The following is a 14,507-nucleotide window of genomic DNA, read 5'->3' on the forward strand; positions in this document are numbered from 1 at the left end:
TATGACATAAAAGAAATTGAATGACCTGATCTTGATTTTTTTTATCGTATTTTAGAGATGTATGGTAGTAATAAGTGGTGGGGAAGGCAGGTGGGTATGTGCGCATGTCTACCTGGGACAGTGGACGGTACGGATCATGGTAACCCAGAAATTCAAGGAACCTCAGTCTCGGCCGGCCCTGTAGCAAGAAGACCCCGTTAACAATTTCAAATACATACAACAAAGGAAAAACCGGTCATTCAAGTGAGAAAACGTAGACCAACTACACACACACACACACACACACACACACACACACACACACACACACACACACACACACACACACACACACACACACACACACACACACACACACACACACACACACACACACACACACACACACACACACACACACACACACACACACACACACACACACACACACACACACACACACACACACACACACACACCTCCTGTTTGATGACATAGTCCAGGAGCTCAGTCTCCAGTTTAGAGAAGTCCACATCAACAATACTGATCTTCTTCGTCTTTGCTGGGTGATCATCTGTTATGTTGAAATTCATATCCACACAATTGCTCTGTCAAAAAAAAAACATTTTAAACTTTTAAACGCACATTTTAAAATAAGAACAACATCATGAAGCCTGAGAATCAGTTAAGACCCTATGTTTAAATGAATTACTCTGACTTACCCCAAAAAGGTGCTGGACAATGTGGCTTACAGGGTAGCAAGGAGCATTGTGATATTTTGAGTCCTCTGTAATGGGTTTAGCCATGACATGAGTAACAGAGGCATGAGAGGGAGGAGGGCAGTGGTATACTTGGGCCCTGCCTGCTTTTAGGAGCCTGGGAAAGATTAAAGTAAGAGTAATTTAGTATCATACTCTTGCAACATTGTGTTCACACATGGAATCTCTTTTGTGCGACACCTCACCGTTTGAACATGGCCCTGCGCGTGGGCTCATGGACCATGAGGAGAACCCTCCAGCCCTGGAAGGCCCCCGCAAGCCTCCCACTGGCAACCTTCTCCCTCCACTGCCTGACGGGGTAGAAGGAAGACGTTGCACCTGTGGAAATGGCAACTTCATAGGGTCCCTCTGCGAGCCAGGAACCATTTTTAAAACTGTTCAGCACATATTCTGGAGTCACAACCCACTTTCCTGTTGGGGGGTGGGGGGCAGTAACAGGGTATGATTACAAAACAGTAAAATGAAAGAGAGAGCATTGGTGTTTTGTCAGTCTTGGGTGAAGTGTTAGAAGTAGTTCATTTAGATGAGCAGTCTTGATATAAACAGGGTAATCAAATATGAATTATTTTCCATCATTACTAATAATAATAATAATCATGACTGACCTGCAGCGCAGGCTGCTAAAAACTTCTCGCTGGACAAAACCTGAGGGATGATGAGATGGGTGCTGGCCTGTTGATAGACCTAGAAGATGATCACTGCGTCAGTTTGATGACATGTTACACTGACAGATAAATGACAGATGAGTCGACCAGACCTGTGTTTTCATACGTTACAAACAAAAAGATATTCCTGTAAATAATCCCATGGATGCTCATTGCAAAGAACTGTGTTCCATTGTTATGTGTCACATCATGTGCAATATAAACACACCGTAGGAAGTAATTACAGTTTGTTTGAAATCATTAAAGGAATACTTCATCCACCCCCAGCCTCACCATTTGTATATCAATTACTCACCCTGTGTTACCTTGGATTAAACTGCAAGAGTTTGTAAACGGATGTTTTGAGATATATATATATATATATATATATATATATATATATATATATATATATATATATATATATATGTATATATGCTGTTGTTAAACGCAGCCTTCATTTACTTCAACTCATCAAGACTTTTTTGATTCTTCGTTCACCGTGGAGCCATGAGAGAAAAACAAAGTTTGCTTCAAGAATTCAAGGTAACACAGGGTGCGTAATTGATATACAAATGGTCATTTTGTGGGGTAAGTATTCCCTAAATCTGAATGACAGAATTATGTATAAAATAATAGTGTGATCATCATGACGCAAGTCAAATAATAACATCAAACTGTCATTCTCCCAATCCCACCAGTGAGAATAATACCGCAATTTTAAGACTTAAACTACATTATGTACAAAACTTATTCAACATTCGATTAACCTTTTTATAAGTTTACTGTATATGCATACATATTATGGATTATCAATGTGTAATAATTCATCAGTAGTTATTTAAAAAACACACATAACTATCAGAAAAGTTGTGAAAAAGAAATACAATAGTACATCAGTTGTAGAAGCTACAGTGTCATGCACATAGTCTCCCTTAGTGTGAACACATCTGCCTGCTACTCACATTGACACAAAGAGGAACTGCTGTCAGCCAGAGGCAAATGTATTTGCATTTCTACCTAGAATACAACAACCACAGTATTTTCCTACTTCTAGTTCCATGTGCCAGTTAACTGATTATGCATACAATAATGCCAGTCCCTGAAACTGAATGCAGTTCAGCACTGTTTTATTCACTCATTTTATAGTTAGTACTGTATTATAATAAGTGGCTGCTGTAGCAATACAGCCCCCAAACTAACACCATGTTAACAAGACAACAAGACAGGCCTGTCATTCATTCATTGGATTAATTGATTGTCAGAATATTCCTTGGATTCAGTTGTTTTTGGTGATTTAACATTTTACTCCGCAGGTAAATTTGCTAGTTCTTCAAAAAGCAAAGATCAGGTTGTCTTTAATTGGATTTCTAGGATGCTGGTCAGAATAATAACCAATTGTAATACAGGGTGCTCCAGTTAAAGTGTGAAGGGTATAAGTCTCATTTGTTTTACATCTCATAGACTTAATAATCATTAAACACATCAGGAAAATCATCATAAGTTTGAGGCCTATTTGGCAAAATAGAGAATAGCCTTGGTTCAAGTTCTGTCATTTTGCTCTAAAATGTTTTTTGAGGGATCTCTACTCACTGAGCCACCTATGTATATTCCACCTAGTTGCCGGATTCTCTGGACCAAAAGTCTCTTCTTATCACGGACCTTGATCCCAGAGATCTGGAAAACGTGCGTGCAGCTCTCCATCCTTAGGAGGAAAATGTAGACAAAATGAGGCACAAGCCTATACGAGGTAAATTACAAGTACAAGTAAACTCATCCATGCTCTGGAGAAACTAATGCTGCAATTCTTGTTTGACTAGAACATTTGGATTGACTACACTATAAGTAAACACCAATAGAAAAACAGGAAGAGAAGTATTTGTATTATCTGGACAACACTTAATGACACTTGATATGTGTGGGCATTTAATTCGACTAAGCCAGTTAATTACACAGCTCTCGATCGAGTAAAAGTTACTTGCACCCAAACAAAACAATATGGATCTACTAAAACTTTCTGCCATATGAATTGATTTTAACAACCTTGCACCTTTGCAGTCTCAGACTAAATTACCAAAAATCTGTGTTGGACCTTTTCCATTCACCAGTATTCAATTTCCAGTTGTCTTAAACACAGCTGTCTGATCAGATACCTTTCCTCATACCACCGATGATGACCTGAGTCCTCACAGTTACGTACAGTCGCGCCAAAACTGACATCCACTAATGTGAGCAGTGTTTTGTACAAGCGTTTGGCTGCTTCTTTAAAATATATGTTAAACTTAGCGAACACACGAACATGGCGACTTTTCTCATCAGTATTAATAACAAATCCACATGTGTTAAATCCCACAGGCGAGTTCACCGCCCAAACGACATGTGTTGACAGGTCCACGGCGTAGCTAACTATTTTGGAGAGGGGATGTTCTTCATAAAGTAGTATAAGTTATACGCATTAGCAACATTAACACGACTATATATTAGGTCGAAAAGAACTAAAAGCATATTTATATTATGTATCGTCAAAAAAATGGTTGCTTACTGCTAGAAAACACTATATATATGTACGCCTCTACACAGTTATTCCCCCCATTTGGTTTGTCAGTTGGCGTCTTCCGTCGAGCGGAAGTTTTCATGGAGCTACTTCCAGGTTGTTGTCACGGACGCTCTCTGTCCCCGGAAATAACGACAATAACTGGATATCATTCTTCACTGATTGATTAACGGGAATGTTTGATCGATTGATAACAATAACTTGATTCTGAAAGAGAGGCTGCTTATGAAACCGCAAGGCTGTTTACTTAAAAAACGGCTCAGTTAACGTGCCGTGACAACGATAGATAAGCTTCCAATACAGTAACGTTAATTATATTAACCCAACGTTACGTGGTGACATATTTGCTGTTCAACTGCCTCTTGGTTTACCGTTATGTTCTAGCTGCAACTAGCTATGGTAAATACATGCAGCAAAAAAAAGTGACTCCAAATGACGCTGTTCATATGTTCCCTACCTGTAATGGATTAACATTTAAACGACAGACACATTAAAGGAGCTTGTGAAAGGTAAGGTTCACAAATTATACACGTGTATGAAGTAACACTGAATCAATGCAGATGGTTATGTGTTACAGGTGCCATGTGAATCCACTACATTCTGTAAAAGATACAGATACTGCCAACATGAGAAAGTACATTAGCAATTCTTTGTTATGCAGAGCCCGGCTGCCTTAAAGATATGTATGTGTCACGTGGTCAAATACCACAACAAGCAGGTAACGTTAACTGCTTTTCATTTAACGTCACAGTCCAAGGTGTCCCTGTCATTGATGTGCTGCTTATATCTACTAACAGGTGTTTATGTTTAACACAAGAATATACTGGTTACAACTATAAGCATATAATATTATCAAATGAGCCATGATTTATTTTATTTTATTAATTATCAACATCAATTTTTTTCAAGCTTTTCAAATGTGATGATTTGCAGTGTTTCGCTTTTTTATATTATTGCCAATTAAATACATTTTGGTTTTAGGCTGTTGTTTGGGAAAAGTCTTCATTTTAATTTGTAGTTAAGAAGTTATGATGGGCTCATCAAAAATCTGATCTAGAAGGTCTGAATGTGTCTCACTAATCAGGTGACATCGCCAAACACCGCCATGAAAAGCAAGTAAAAGTCAAGAGCTCGACTCTGTTTTGTTGCTTACACCTGTCACTTTATATTTGTGGTTAATACCAACAATACTGTTATATTACTGTTATAATATTACAATAAAATGTGACCATATAAGAATAAAATGAAAATATAATCAATTTTTAAACCCTAGTGATGAAATTAATATGAGGATGTTTGATAATCAATGAATTGATTATACATCAAAGTCATAGATGAAGTATTATTTATTATTCTATTATTGTAAATTGAATTGGGTTTCAAACCGTTGGTTGGCCGCAACAAAAATTTAGACGGTTTAACTTAAGGATCTGATATATTGATAAGAGTTATTGATAAAACAAATAATTGTTTGGTGCATCCCTATTTAGCATTATATATGTTTGCAGTTTATGATGTATTGATATATATACGTTGTACTTAAATGCAGTTATCAAATACAACTAATAAAACTGTAATGTCTCTGTAAATTCTCCTCCAGGAAATGCATGTTAAGGATAGGAGTATTTAAGTTTACTGAAATCATGACAGTCGGGATGCAATAAGCTACACAATATGAGGTGCTCCAGTATAACAAGTTTTGTTTTTCAATATTTGTAATTGACTCATTGCTCAGGGTACTTTAATACTGTTGAATGATGATTATTACACGGAAAACAGCAATGACAAGTAATATCAGGATTAAGTCATGTATTATTCATTCCCTCAGTGTAAGCTAATCACATGGGTATTTGTTATGATGTTGCCAAGTTGTTGCACCGCAATTTCTGAGCAGTCTTACGCAACATATTTTAAGGATATTGTGGAGACATATTTCCCTATAGTAAAAGGAAAAAAAAGTGACCAATATATTTGAACAAGATTAGTGCCTCTTAAATTGAGCAGAACTATCACCATATCAAAAGGAATGAAACTAAAGCCCATCACTAAGCAGACAGGACTTATTGCAAAAAAGAGAATCAGTCAAAGGCAGTACAGTGTAGCGGGACCACGTGGTTGCACAGTAAAGTGAAGCAATGCTCCCCCCTGGGCATGCATTAGATAGTTCTCCGCAGTATTTTGATCTTAGAATATGCACCTATTTAATTTATTATGTTTCCTTTACAGCAGACTGTTAGGTACCCCCTTTAAAATAATGTTGACTTTAACTTGACATGCTCTAAGTGGCTTTAAAGCGACGGCCTGGGGGACATGCTGCTAAATATTTCAGGACAAACTCATTACTGTAAATGGGCCTGTGTGTTAGCCTAGCTGGGGTAGACAGGCAGCAGCAAGAGAGATAGGACAGTGATGTGTGTGTGTGTGTGTGTGACTGTTTCTTCTCCTGTTCTAATAGCTGTGGAGTGGATGTCTCAGGCAGGCAGCGTCTCAGCGCCTGGCCCAGTTGTCCCTGTTGCAAGACTGTGAAACACACAGGGGCTCCTCCAACATCTGCTTTGTAAAGAGCTAATGACAAGACAATGGAGACCGGATGATTTAAAGTATAGTACTAATGAGGCCCTGTGTGCTGCTTGGAGAATCCTGACACACACTCACTTACTGTACATGTACACACTCATGCTCAAGATAACAGATGATATGTTGGCAGAGCAGGAGGTAGAGACCCAACAGACACACAGTGTAGACATTCAGACCTCCTGTCCATCTGTCTGTCTGTCTGTCTGTCTTTCATGCACTTAAAGACAAATATGGTGTTGTGGACAGCTCACAAACAAACATCCCATGCACACACATACACTGTCTGTTTTAGCAAAATAATTACAATGTTGAGTTTATAATCCATGGATTTAAATTTTTATTCCCTTTCAGAAATGGCTGAAAGACCTCCTCTCAGACAGTGGCGCAAAGGGAGTGTGATGATGAGGGGAAACAGTAAGAGAGAAGAAGAGAGGGAGAAATAATAAAGGACAAGCTTAACTGGTGAGGCTGTCAGCGGAGGAAAATAATATTTGTCCAGCTGGACAGGCCTCCCTTTGTGCAGGCTAAATGAATGTTGAGCTTCCTGTCTGCCCTGTCAGGGAGAGTGGCATAGACTGTATGCAGCAGCGAAGAAGCGGAGCGGAGTGTGGGGAACTGTTTGGAGTTTGACAGGGATTATTAAAATCAGAGCAGATGACGAGGAAGAGGCGAGAGGCGGAGTGTGAGAAAGCCAAATTGACACAGACACTCTCCATTACCTTCCACTTGACTCGCGTTGATGACAATGTTGATATGAGACCCAGCAACGCGGGACTGGCGTGGGATTGGCTGTTAGCATGAGCGTTAAGCACCACAGGGTAGGGGGGCAGCCCTCAGTTGTGGCAGAGACGTAAAGGAGATGAGATGTTTATTTAAAGCCTCGACTGAAGAGCATCTCAACTCATTGTTTATTTATTTGGTCTATCCCCCCCCCCCCCCCACACACCCCGCTTTGTTAACTCTCTGGAGTGTCAGTAGGTGGAAAGGGTTAGATGCTGAGGCAATATATTTTGATCAGGGGGTCCTCCTTCTGCAAATGATTGTCTGAGGAAAGAGGAGGGGAACTGGAAGAAAATGTTTTTGTTGATAATGAGCTTTTTTTTTGTTTCAGGTGCTTCAGGTGCAATTGATTTGTGCCTCCTAATAAGACTCCTGTTTGAGGACATTTCAAATTATTCTACTAGTGACTGGGTGTGTGTGTGTGTGTGTACAGAATGTGTGCGTGTGTGTTCAGTTTCTTGACAGACAGCTGTGATAATACAACACACCACTTCTCTGTTATTTGGTGTCAGTTTAAATTGTTGATTTAATCCTGACACCAGTGCTGTCTTTCTCATTACTTTTGCTTTATGAATTGGTACATGTCACGTGGAGTGTTTCTAATGTTATACAGTAAGGCCGTCTCTCTTTCTCTCTCTAGTTTCCCCCGCAGAGCAGCATGGAGTGGCCGGGGAATTTTCCCGAAGACCATGCCTTTGTGGATCTGCTGGTTCCAGGGGTTTCCAGTGAGCTGGACTTTGAACAGCTCCTAAAAGACACAGAGGAGAAACTCAATCTCAATGCCAACAGGTCAGTCAGAGTAGCAAAAGCATTGACTTAATATGCCCTCTTGATCCTTTTGAGCTTAAACTAGAATAGTACCACGCTTCAGAGTTTTAACACTTTTATTTGACTTTCACTTGTCCTTCCAATCACCTTTACATCACTTTAAGAATTTAAATGTTAGAATGTCAAAGCCAGATTGAAATTAAGTACAGACGCCCCAAATAAGAAGACTCGGACATGACAGTAACGTTTATAAAGCAGACTTTTTTAAAAAGGGATTTATTTCCATTTCTTTCTGTGAATATCAGGTGAATGACAGGAAGTTGTATGAGAACACAAGCCTGGCACACTGAAATAAATGTTAAACAGTAACATTGACAAAACATATTTAAAGCTTAATTTTTAAGCAAAATGTTCCACATCTGTGAACGTTGTTGTTCCTACTGTACGGAGATTAAGGGCTTTGATTTATTTTTTAATGCTGACTATGTGCGAACACTAGCAGGAATCATTTTTTAAAGAGATGAGCAACCTGCACGACCAGTAAAATTGTTTACAATGGCAGAAATATGAGCAGTGTTGCAGAGGTAGAAACAAGGAATCAAAATGAAAAGCTGAACACTTTGGTTTGTTTTACTTTCTCTTTCTCTCTCTGCCACTCCACAAAGTTTAATCATGTCGATCTCCTGAATGAAGAGGTCCAATTTAAGTAAACCAAGCACCTTCATCAGTGTTTTAAAAAGAATGACACATTTTACACTAAATCGAATAGTGAATGTTGAATTAACTTACTTCTGAAAATGACTGCTATTAAAAACATCACAGGAAGGAAACTTAACTTTGACCTATTTCTTTTTAATTGAAAGAAACTCCTCATTTCAGTGTCTGGTTTCCTTAGTGGGAGTGAAAGGATTTAAGGAAACCTGGTTAACACAACTATCAGAAATCTGCTGAAGAAAACAAACAGGGTTTTCCTGACCTGGATGTCCAACAGGCCATTTACTTGATATGCAGTACAAAGACCTACGACACACACAAAATAAAAGTGTCATGTACAGCGTATAACTCAAACACTGGAAATATACAGGCATTGGTTCAAACATATGGTAGCACTGTAGGTTTCACACTAGCCACTTCATTGCAGTAAAGCCTTAACATGATTTTTGTGAGATGATTATATGTCATAAAGAGGCCATGACCAAACTTTAACAATGGTCTTCCTATGTTCCTGAACATTTGGGGTCAAGTATTTGATAACATAAACTGAAAGAAGAATCTTTCTCGGTGGTTCAGTTTAATTAATTAATTAATTAATTGACCAATCTTGTCATCATGGGCTTTGGAATGAAATACAGCATAGCAACTTAAATGAGATTTTCTTCCTCCTGTGCACTGTGACTGAAGACTGAAATATAGACGACTGTCAGTGGCAGCAGACCGGAATAGTTGGAGAGCACAAATACACTGATAAAGAGAGAGAAATTGGCGGGGGGGGGGGGGGGGGGAGAAATCTATATTGCAGGTCATTTATCGTTTGTGGCGTTGTGAGGATGAGGGTAGATGATGAAGGACAGGCTAAATGTAGCAAGTGAACAAAGCCTCACTCTGGCACCATTAGTGGCTGGGACTCATCCGTTCCTTACGCTCTCTCTTTCTCTGTCTCCCTCCCCTTCTCTCTCTTTCTTTCCTTCCTCTTTCTAAATGGGAACATAATAATTGAAGATTCCACATCTTGAAACGAAAACCCTTGGGTAGGTAATTCAAGGCTTATTACAGAAGGCCGGGCCATTTTTCTGCTTTCTAAGCATTAAAGGGTTATTTTGTGTTCCTGCAGATGGGAGTGGGATAACCATTATGAGAACAAAGCATCCAGATAATGGAGAATGGGGCTAAAAATAAGGCAATCCTCCTCTCGCCGTGGGGGACCACTGGTCAGTGTCTGTCAGGCTTCAGCTAACTTCCTCCCAGACTACTTCAGGACAGCCCTTTTACTGTCGGGACATATCCAGGCGAACAAAATCTTGCAAGGCCTCTTTTTCGCCTCGACCAGGGTGGGCTGCAGACATATAAGCACCCACACACCACTCACCTGCTGCCTAATCGACTTATCAGTGTCTGGGACAAATTACGGAAGTAGAGGAAAGGGAAGCCGAGAGATGGAGGAGACAGAGCTGCTCACACCCGTGAAGGACTTCAACCTGTTTATGGTGCAAAGTGACTGGCCTGCTCCCAGTTCTCAGATGTCAAAGATTTGCCTAAGAGCTTCACCCTAATTGAAGGAGATTAAGATAGGCTGACAACGAAGCTGGCTTCCCCAAATTGAAATGCTGTAATCCATTAGTTTTCATCAGATGGGACAGTGGCGCAGTTCAGGGTCGGGCGGGGAGTGGGGTGGTGGTCTACCAGGAAAAGACCTCTAATGAAGTGTCAGCACAAGCCTGGAGACTGCAGACAGGCCTCTAGTTTCACACTGGCAAGGCAAATGGCTCTTACTAGTCTCCTGCCAATCTTGATCAGGGTACAATATCAGTACTTTTAAATTTGATTCTATGTGTGTGTGAGTGCTTCTGATAATCAGGATTTAGTGTATGTGTGCAAGCAGGTGGAGTTGAAAGCCAGCCACAGTATATCGTGCAAGGTTCCTTCTCAATGAACACAAATACTGATCTGTAGTCCTTGCAGTATGTAGTTGATTTTGTGTTTAGCTGTGCGTGACACGTGTGTTAAGTTAGTATATCAGCTGTATCGGTTCTCCGGTATCATTGGCTGGGCTGGGAGGCTGGGGGGGTTGAGGGCTGAGGGCACTAAGTGGGCGACAGGCTGGGCCAGGACGGGATCGGTTTTCAGCCTGTTCATTCAAGCCCATTCACTGCTTTCCCGTCGCAGAATGGGGCCCTTTGATGGAGGAGATATTTAGTTCTCAGGCGGCTTGTTTGGCACTGACTGGAGCTGGGGCTTATTTGAAAGGGATCTTCCTGCCCCCATTGCCTCCAACCTCCTCCCCCCCCCCCCCCCCACCTCCTGTAGGCGAGCGGAGCGCGACAGACAGACAGCCCCACAGCAGCCCACCCACACTAAATTAATTCTGACAAGGAACTTAAGATAACGTCAAAGCGCTGACTAATCGCGGGATTGGGTTTCTGTAAGTCAGGGAGCTGTGAAATGTGCCATCATATCTAATAAAAGACCTCCGGTTGTTCCCTTTCTCTCTTAGCGGTGGTGAAGGTTGGGGGGGGGGAGCGCGGTTGCGGTGTCGACTGTCTAGCTAGACCGCTCTGAAAAACAATTAGATTTCACTTCAGCAATGAAAGTGTGTGTGTGTGTGTGTGTGTGTGTGTGTGTGTGTGTGTGTGTGTGTGTGTGTGTGTGTGTGTGTGTGTGTGTGTGTGTGTGTGTGTGTGTGTGTCAGTTAGGGTATGATGATTGACATGTTTGTCAAGAGGCCTAAAGAATCCTTTCCTCCCAGTTTCCTCTCGCTCTTTTCTCATTCTCCGGGTCTTTTGTTGAGTTCTGCTTCGACGTTCTTTGCCATTACAGGTTTGTCCATTGTCGTCGTTACTCAGATAGTTGAAAGGTTTTATTTTCTGTGACTCCTCTGTTTTCTACCCATTTTTACCTTCCCATTCTCTCATTCTCTTTCTGTCTCTTTCCTCGGAGCCTGAGCTGCTGGCAGTGGAAGTCATCAGGTTCGGAGCTAATCCTACCAAGTTGATTAGGCTGCAGGTAGCTTTTACTCCGGTGGGCAAAAGGTCACAACATTGTAGAGAGCTGGATGGACTTCTTGACACAGACCATCCACATTGACTTTATAACTTACAACACAAGGCCCTAAGGAGGGGTAATTGAAAGGCGAGAGTAAGGAAAAGAAAATTAGGAAAGTAAGAGTTTCAAGGAGTGAGAAAAGAAAGAGGGGGAAATAGAGAGAGAAAAACTGTGAAGGCAAGGCTTGAAAATGTATCTGGAGAGGCAAGTGATGGTGCTGTAGCCATAAGAGTACATTGTTTTGTGAGTGAAGGCAAGGTCCGAGGTAATGGGGAATGTAACTAGAGAATGAAGTCCAGAAGCCATTCTCCTTCCTGTCTTAGTCTATGGCGTCATGTGGGTTTCAAGTCAACAATCTCTTGAGTTGACATGTGGTGTAATTGAGTCACAGAGACTGTTGTAATACCTCGCAGAGTCCCCGGCTGTCAAGGTGGATGTCTGAGGATGCTTTATCTGAAAATAAAAACCTCAATTCTGTTATAAAACTGAGCAATAAGCCACTCAGTTCATATCCATAGTGTAGTCTACTGACGTTGTCTGTTTTTAACGAACTTCAAGAGAGTCGGTGAAAAGTGAGCTATACAGATGGAAGCCCATTTGAAACCTGCTGTCAATGTGAAGTCCTGGGGTGGAGCCCAGAACGAACATCCATGTTTATGACGCACTATAAACACACATACAGTGCTCCGTGCTGCCATTTAATATACAGCAGGGTTTCACTGCAAGACATGGCATATGACAGAAATCTATACTAAAAATTTAATTTAGAACATTTCTTACTTTTTTTTCTTCTGAGATGTACATATCTTCTCTTCTGTATTGTGCCTGCCATGAATGATTTGAAAAAATGTATACTGTATTCAAAAGTATATTTTCCTCAGAAAGTAATTGCTGTATTCTCCTTAGAGAAAGCAAAGTAAGAGGTCGCACAAACAAACCAGCATCTGAACAGTTCTTTTGTGTTGATTCAAAGTGGTGTCTATTAATCTTACACACAGTGCCGTCAGCAAACCTGAGCCATGCTTTGACCTTGCTGAAGCTGTGTTTTACAGCTAGTGAGCTTTGGGCATGCATCGTTAAGAACTGCTGCACTCTCACAGCCTGTCACAAGTTAAGACAATATCGTTCCTATACAATGTTCATACAAGAAAAAACAAATGTAACAAATGTTGCCTGGCATCAAACCACTCCACACACACCCACCTTATAACCAAGGGTTTCTTTTCAGTCAGTACGTTAGTGTTAAGAGAATAAAGTGAGATGCATCATATGGCCCGCCTAAAGAAGAAGAGAAAGAGGAAGAGATACTTAAAGAGAGAGAGAATGATAGCATTAGGCAGTGTTCAACCTAGAGGATAGCGGTTTGTAACAGTCTATAACATTTTATCCCCTTGCGTTTTTCCCCTCTGAAACGAAAGTGTGTCAGATTGAACGGTTATTTAATGTGTTGCCATTGTAAGACATCTGGATGCGTTCATGGCCCAGGAGCAGGCAGGAGGCAGTTTATAGACCTGCGGTAGGGGATGCGATGAGCTGTCTGAAATGGCACTTTGGCTCTGTATCATATATGCTTAGACACACACACACACACACATTCAAACACGTGTGGAAGACAAGGTGCAACTAATTAATATTCTCATCATCTATCGATCATTTATTTGAATATTTGATCATATTTAATCGTAGCGTATGAAATGTCTAACGCCGCGATGCCAAGTGCTTATTTCACAGAGACCAAAGTGATGTATTAAAACAACCTTGTACCATTATTTGATTATCAGAACTGTTCATTAAACACACATGAACACAATAGCAGCATTCACAACACCATAACATGTTTAATTATGTAGGTATGTAGGCCTGGTGCACACACACACACACACACACTCACACACACACACACACACACACACACACACACACACACACACACACACACACACACACACACACACACACACGCCAAATATATATGCATTGATTTGCATGGAAATGACTAAACATGTCGAGCCCAAAGATGTCATTTCTAATCTGTCATATTAAAGGGGGCACGGAATAGCTGATGCAGTCAGTTAAAATCAAAAGAGCAGTGTGTGTGTGTGTGTGTGTGTGTGTGCGTGTGCACGTGTGCGTGTGCATGTGTGTGTCAAGGGGAAGAGTAAGATGTGAGACGGCAAGGAGCGTGTGTCTCAGATGCCTGCTGATGCCTGTAAAGCCACTTCACACCAGATGCTTAGCACACACTCACACACTGATATATCGATGTCTGTGTTCATTACTGTTGATGCTTCTGTATCTGTCTTCTCACGGACACTGAATGAGAGTGAGGGAGAGCCAAACGTGATGATATGGTGTCTATGTGCCTGTATGGCATGTAATGTGGCTGCTTGTGTGTATTGTCCCTGTGAGTTTGTGGCGCAACAGCAGTCTCTTCATTTATGTTTGAATGACTGGGGTGTACTTAATCTCTCGAGAGTCTCCTTTCAAAATAAAGACACTGTCCCGGCTGATGTTGACAGTCGAACAATCCAATCATGCTTGTGAGGGAAGAGTTTAGATTAATAGGAATATGTTGGCTGTGTGCTAGAAATGGCAGAATAACAGATAGACCAATTCTAATCCAAACTATTAAAAGCGGTCAATTGAAAAGAACTACTGTTTGAGATT

The 14,507-nt window shown here is 40.9% G+C and overlaps 2 protein-coding genes across 5 annotated transcripts in view; one reads left to right on the forward strand and one right to left on the reverse strand.

Moving 5' to 3' along the window:
• Window positions 1–3,966, reverse strand: part of slf1 (SMC5/6 complex localization factor 1) — a 28,801-nt gene extending 24,835 nt beyond the window's left edge. The window contains exons 1-7 of one of the 4 annotated variants that reach the window (XM_029440110.1): window positions 3,945–3,966; window positions 2,996–3,107; window positions 1,364–1,442; window positions 944–1,169; window positions 702–855; window positions 459–587; window positions 113–178 (exon numbers count right to left, since the gene is read on the reverse strand). In XM_029440110.1, coding sequence (XP_029295970.1) covers window positions 113–178; window positions 459–587; window positions 702–855; window positions 944–1,169; window positions 1,364–1,442; window positions 2,996–3,106 — 765 coding nt within the window. In that variant the 5' untranslated portion in view covers window position 3,107; window positions 3,945–3,966. Of the gene's footprint in view, window positions 1–112; window positions 179–458; window positions 588–701; window positions 856–943; window positions 1,170–1,363; window positions 1,443–2,995; window positions 3,108–3,476; window positions 3,781–3,944 lie in introns of those variants that run through there. The other 3 variants (XM_029440107.1, XM_029440108.1, XM_029440109.1) reach the window with 3 other exon arrangements.
• A 592-nt stretch (window positions 3,967–4,558) lies between these two features.
• Window positions 4,559–14,507, forward strand: part of kiaa0825 (KIAA0825 ortholog) — a 109,231-nt gene continuing 99,282 nt past the window's right edge. The window contains 2 exon segments of the mRNA XM_029440106.1: window positions 4,559–4,674; window positions 7,954–8,102. Of these exon segments, the coding sequence (XP_029295966.1) occupies window positions 4,612–4,674; window positions 7,954–8,102 (212 nt within the window). The 5' untranslated portion in view covers window positions 4,559–4,611.

Source organism: Cottoperca gobio, chromosome 9 (assembly GCF_900634415.1).
Source record: "Cottoperca gobio chromosome 9, fCotGob3.1, whole genome shotgun sequence".
NCBI classification, from domain to species: Eukaryota; Metazoa; Chordata; class Actinopteri; order Perciformes; family Bovichtidae; genus Cottoperca; species Cottoperca gobio.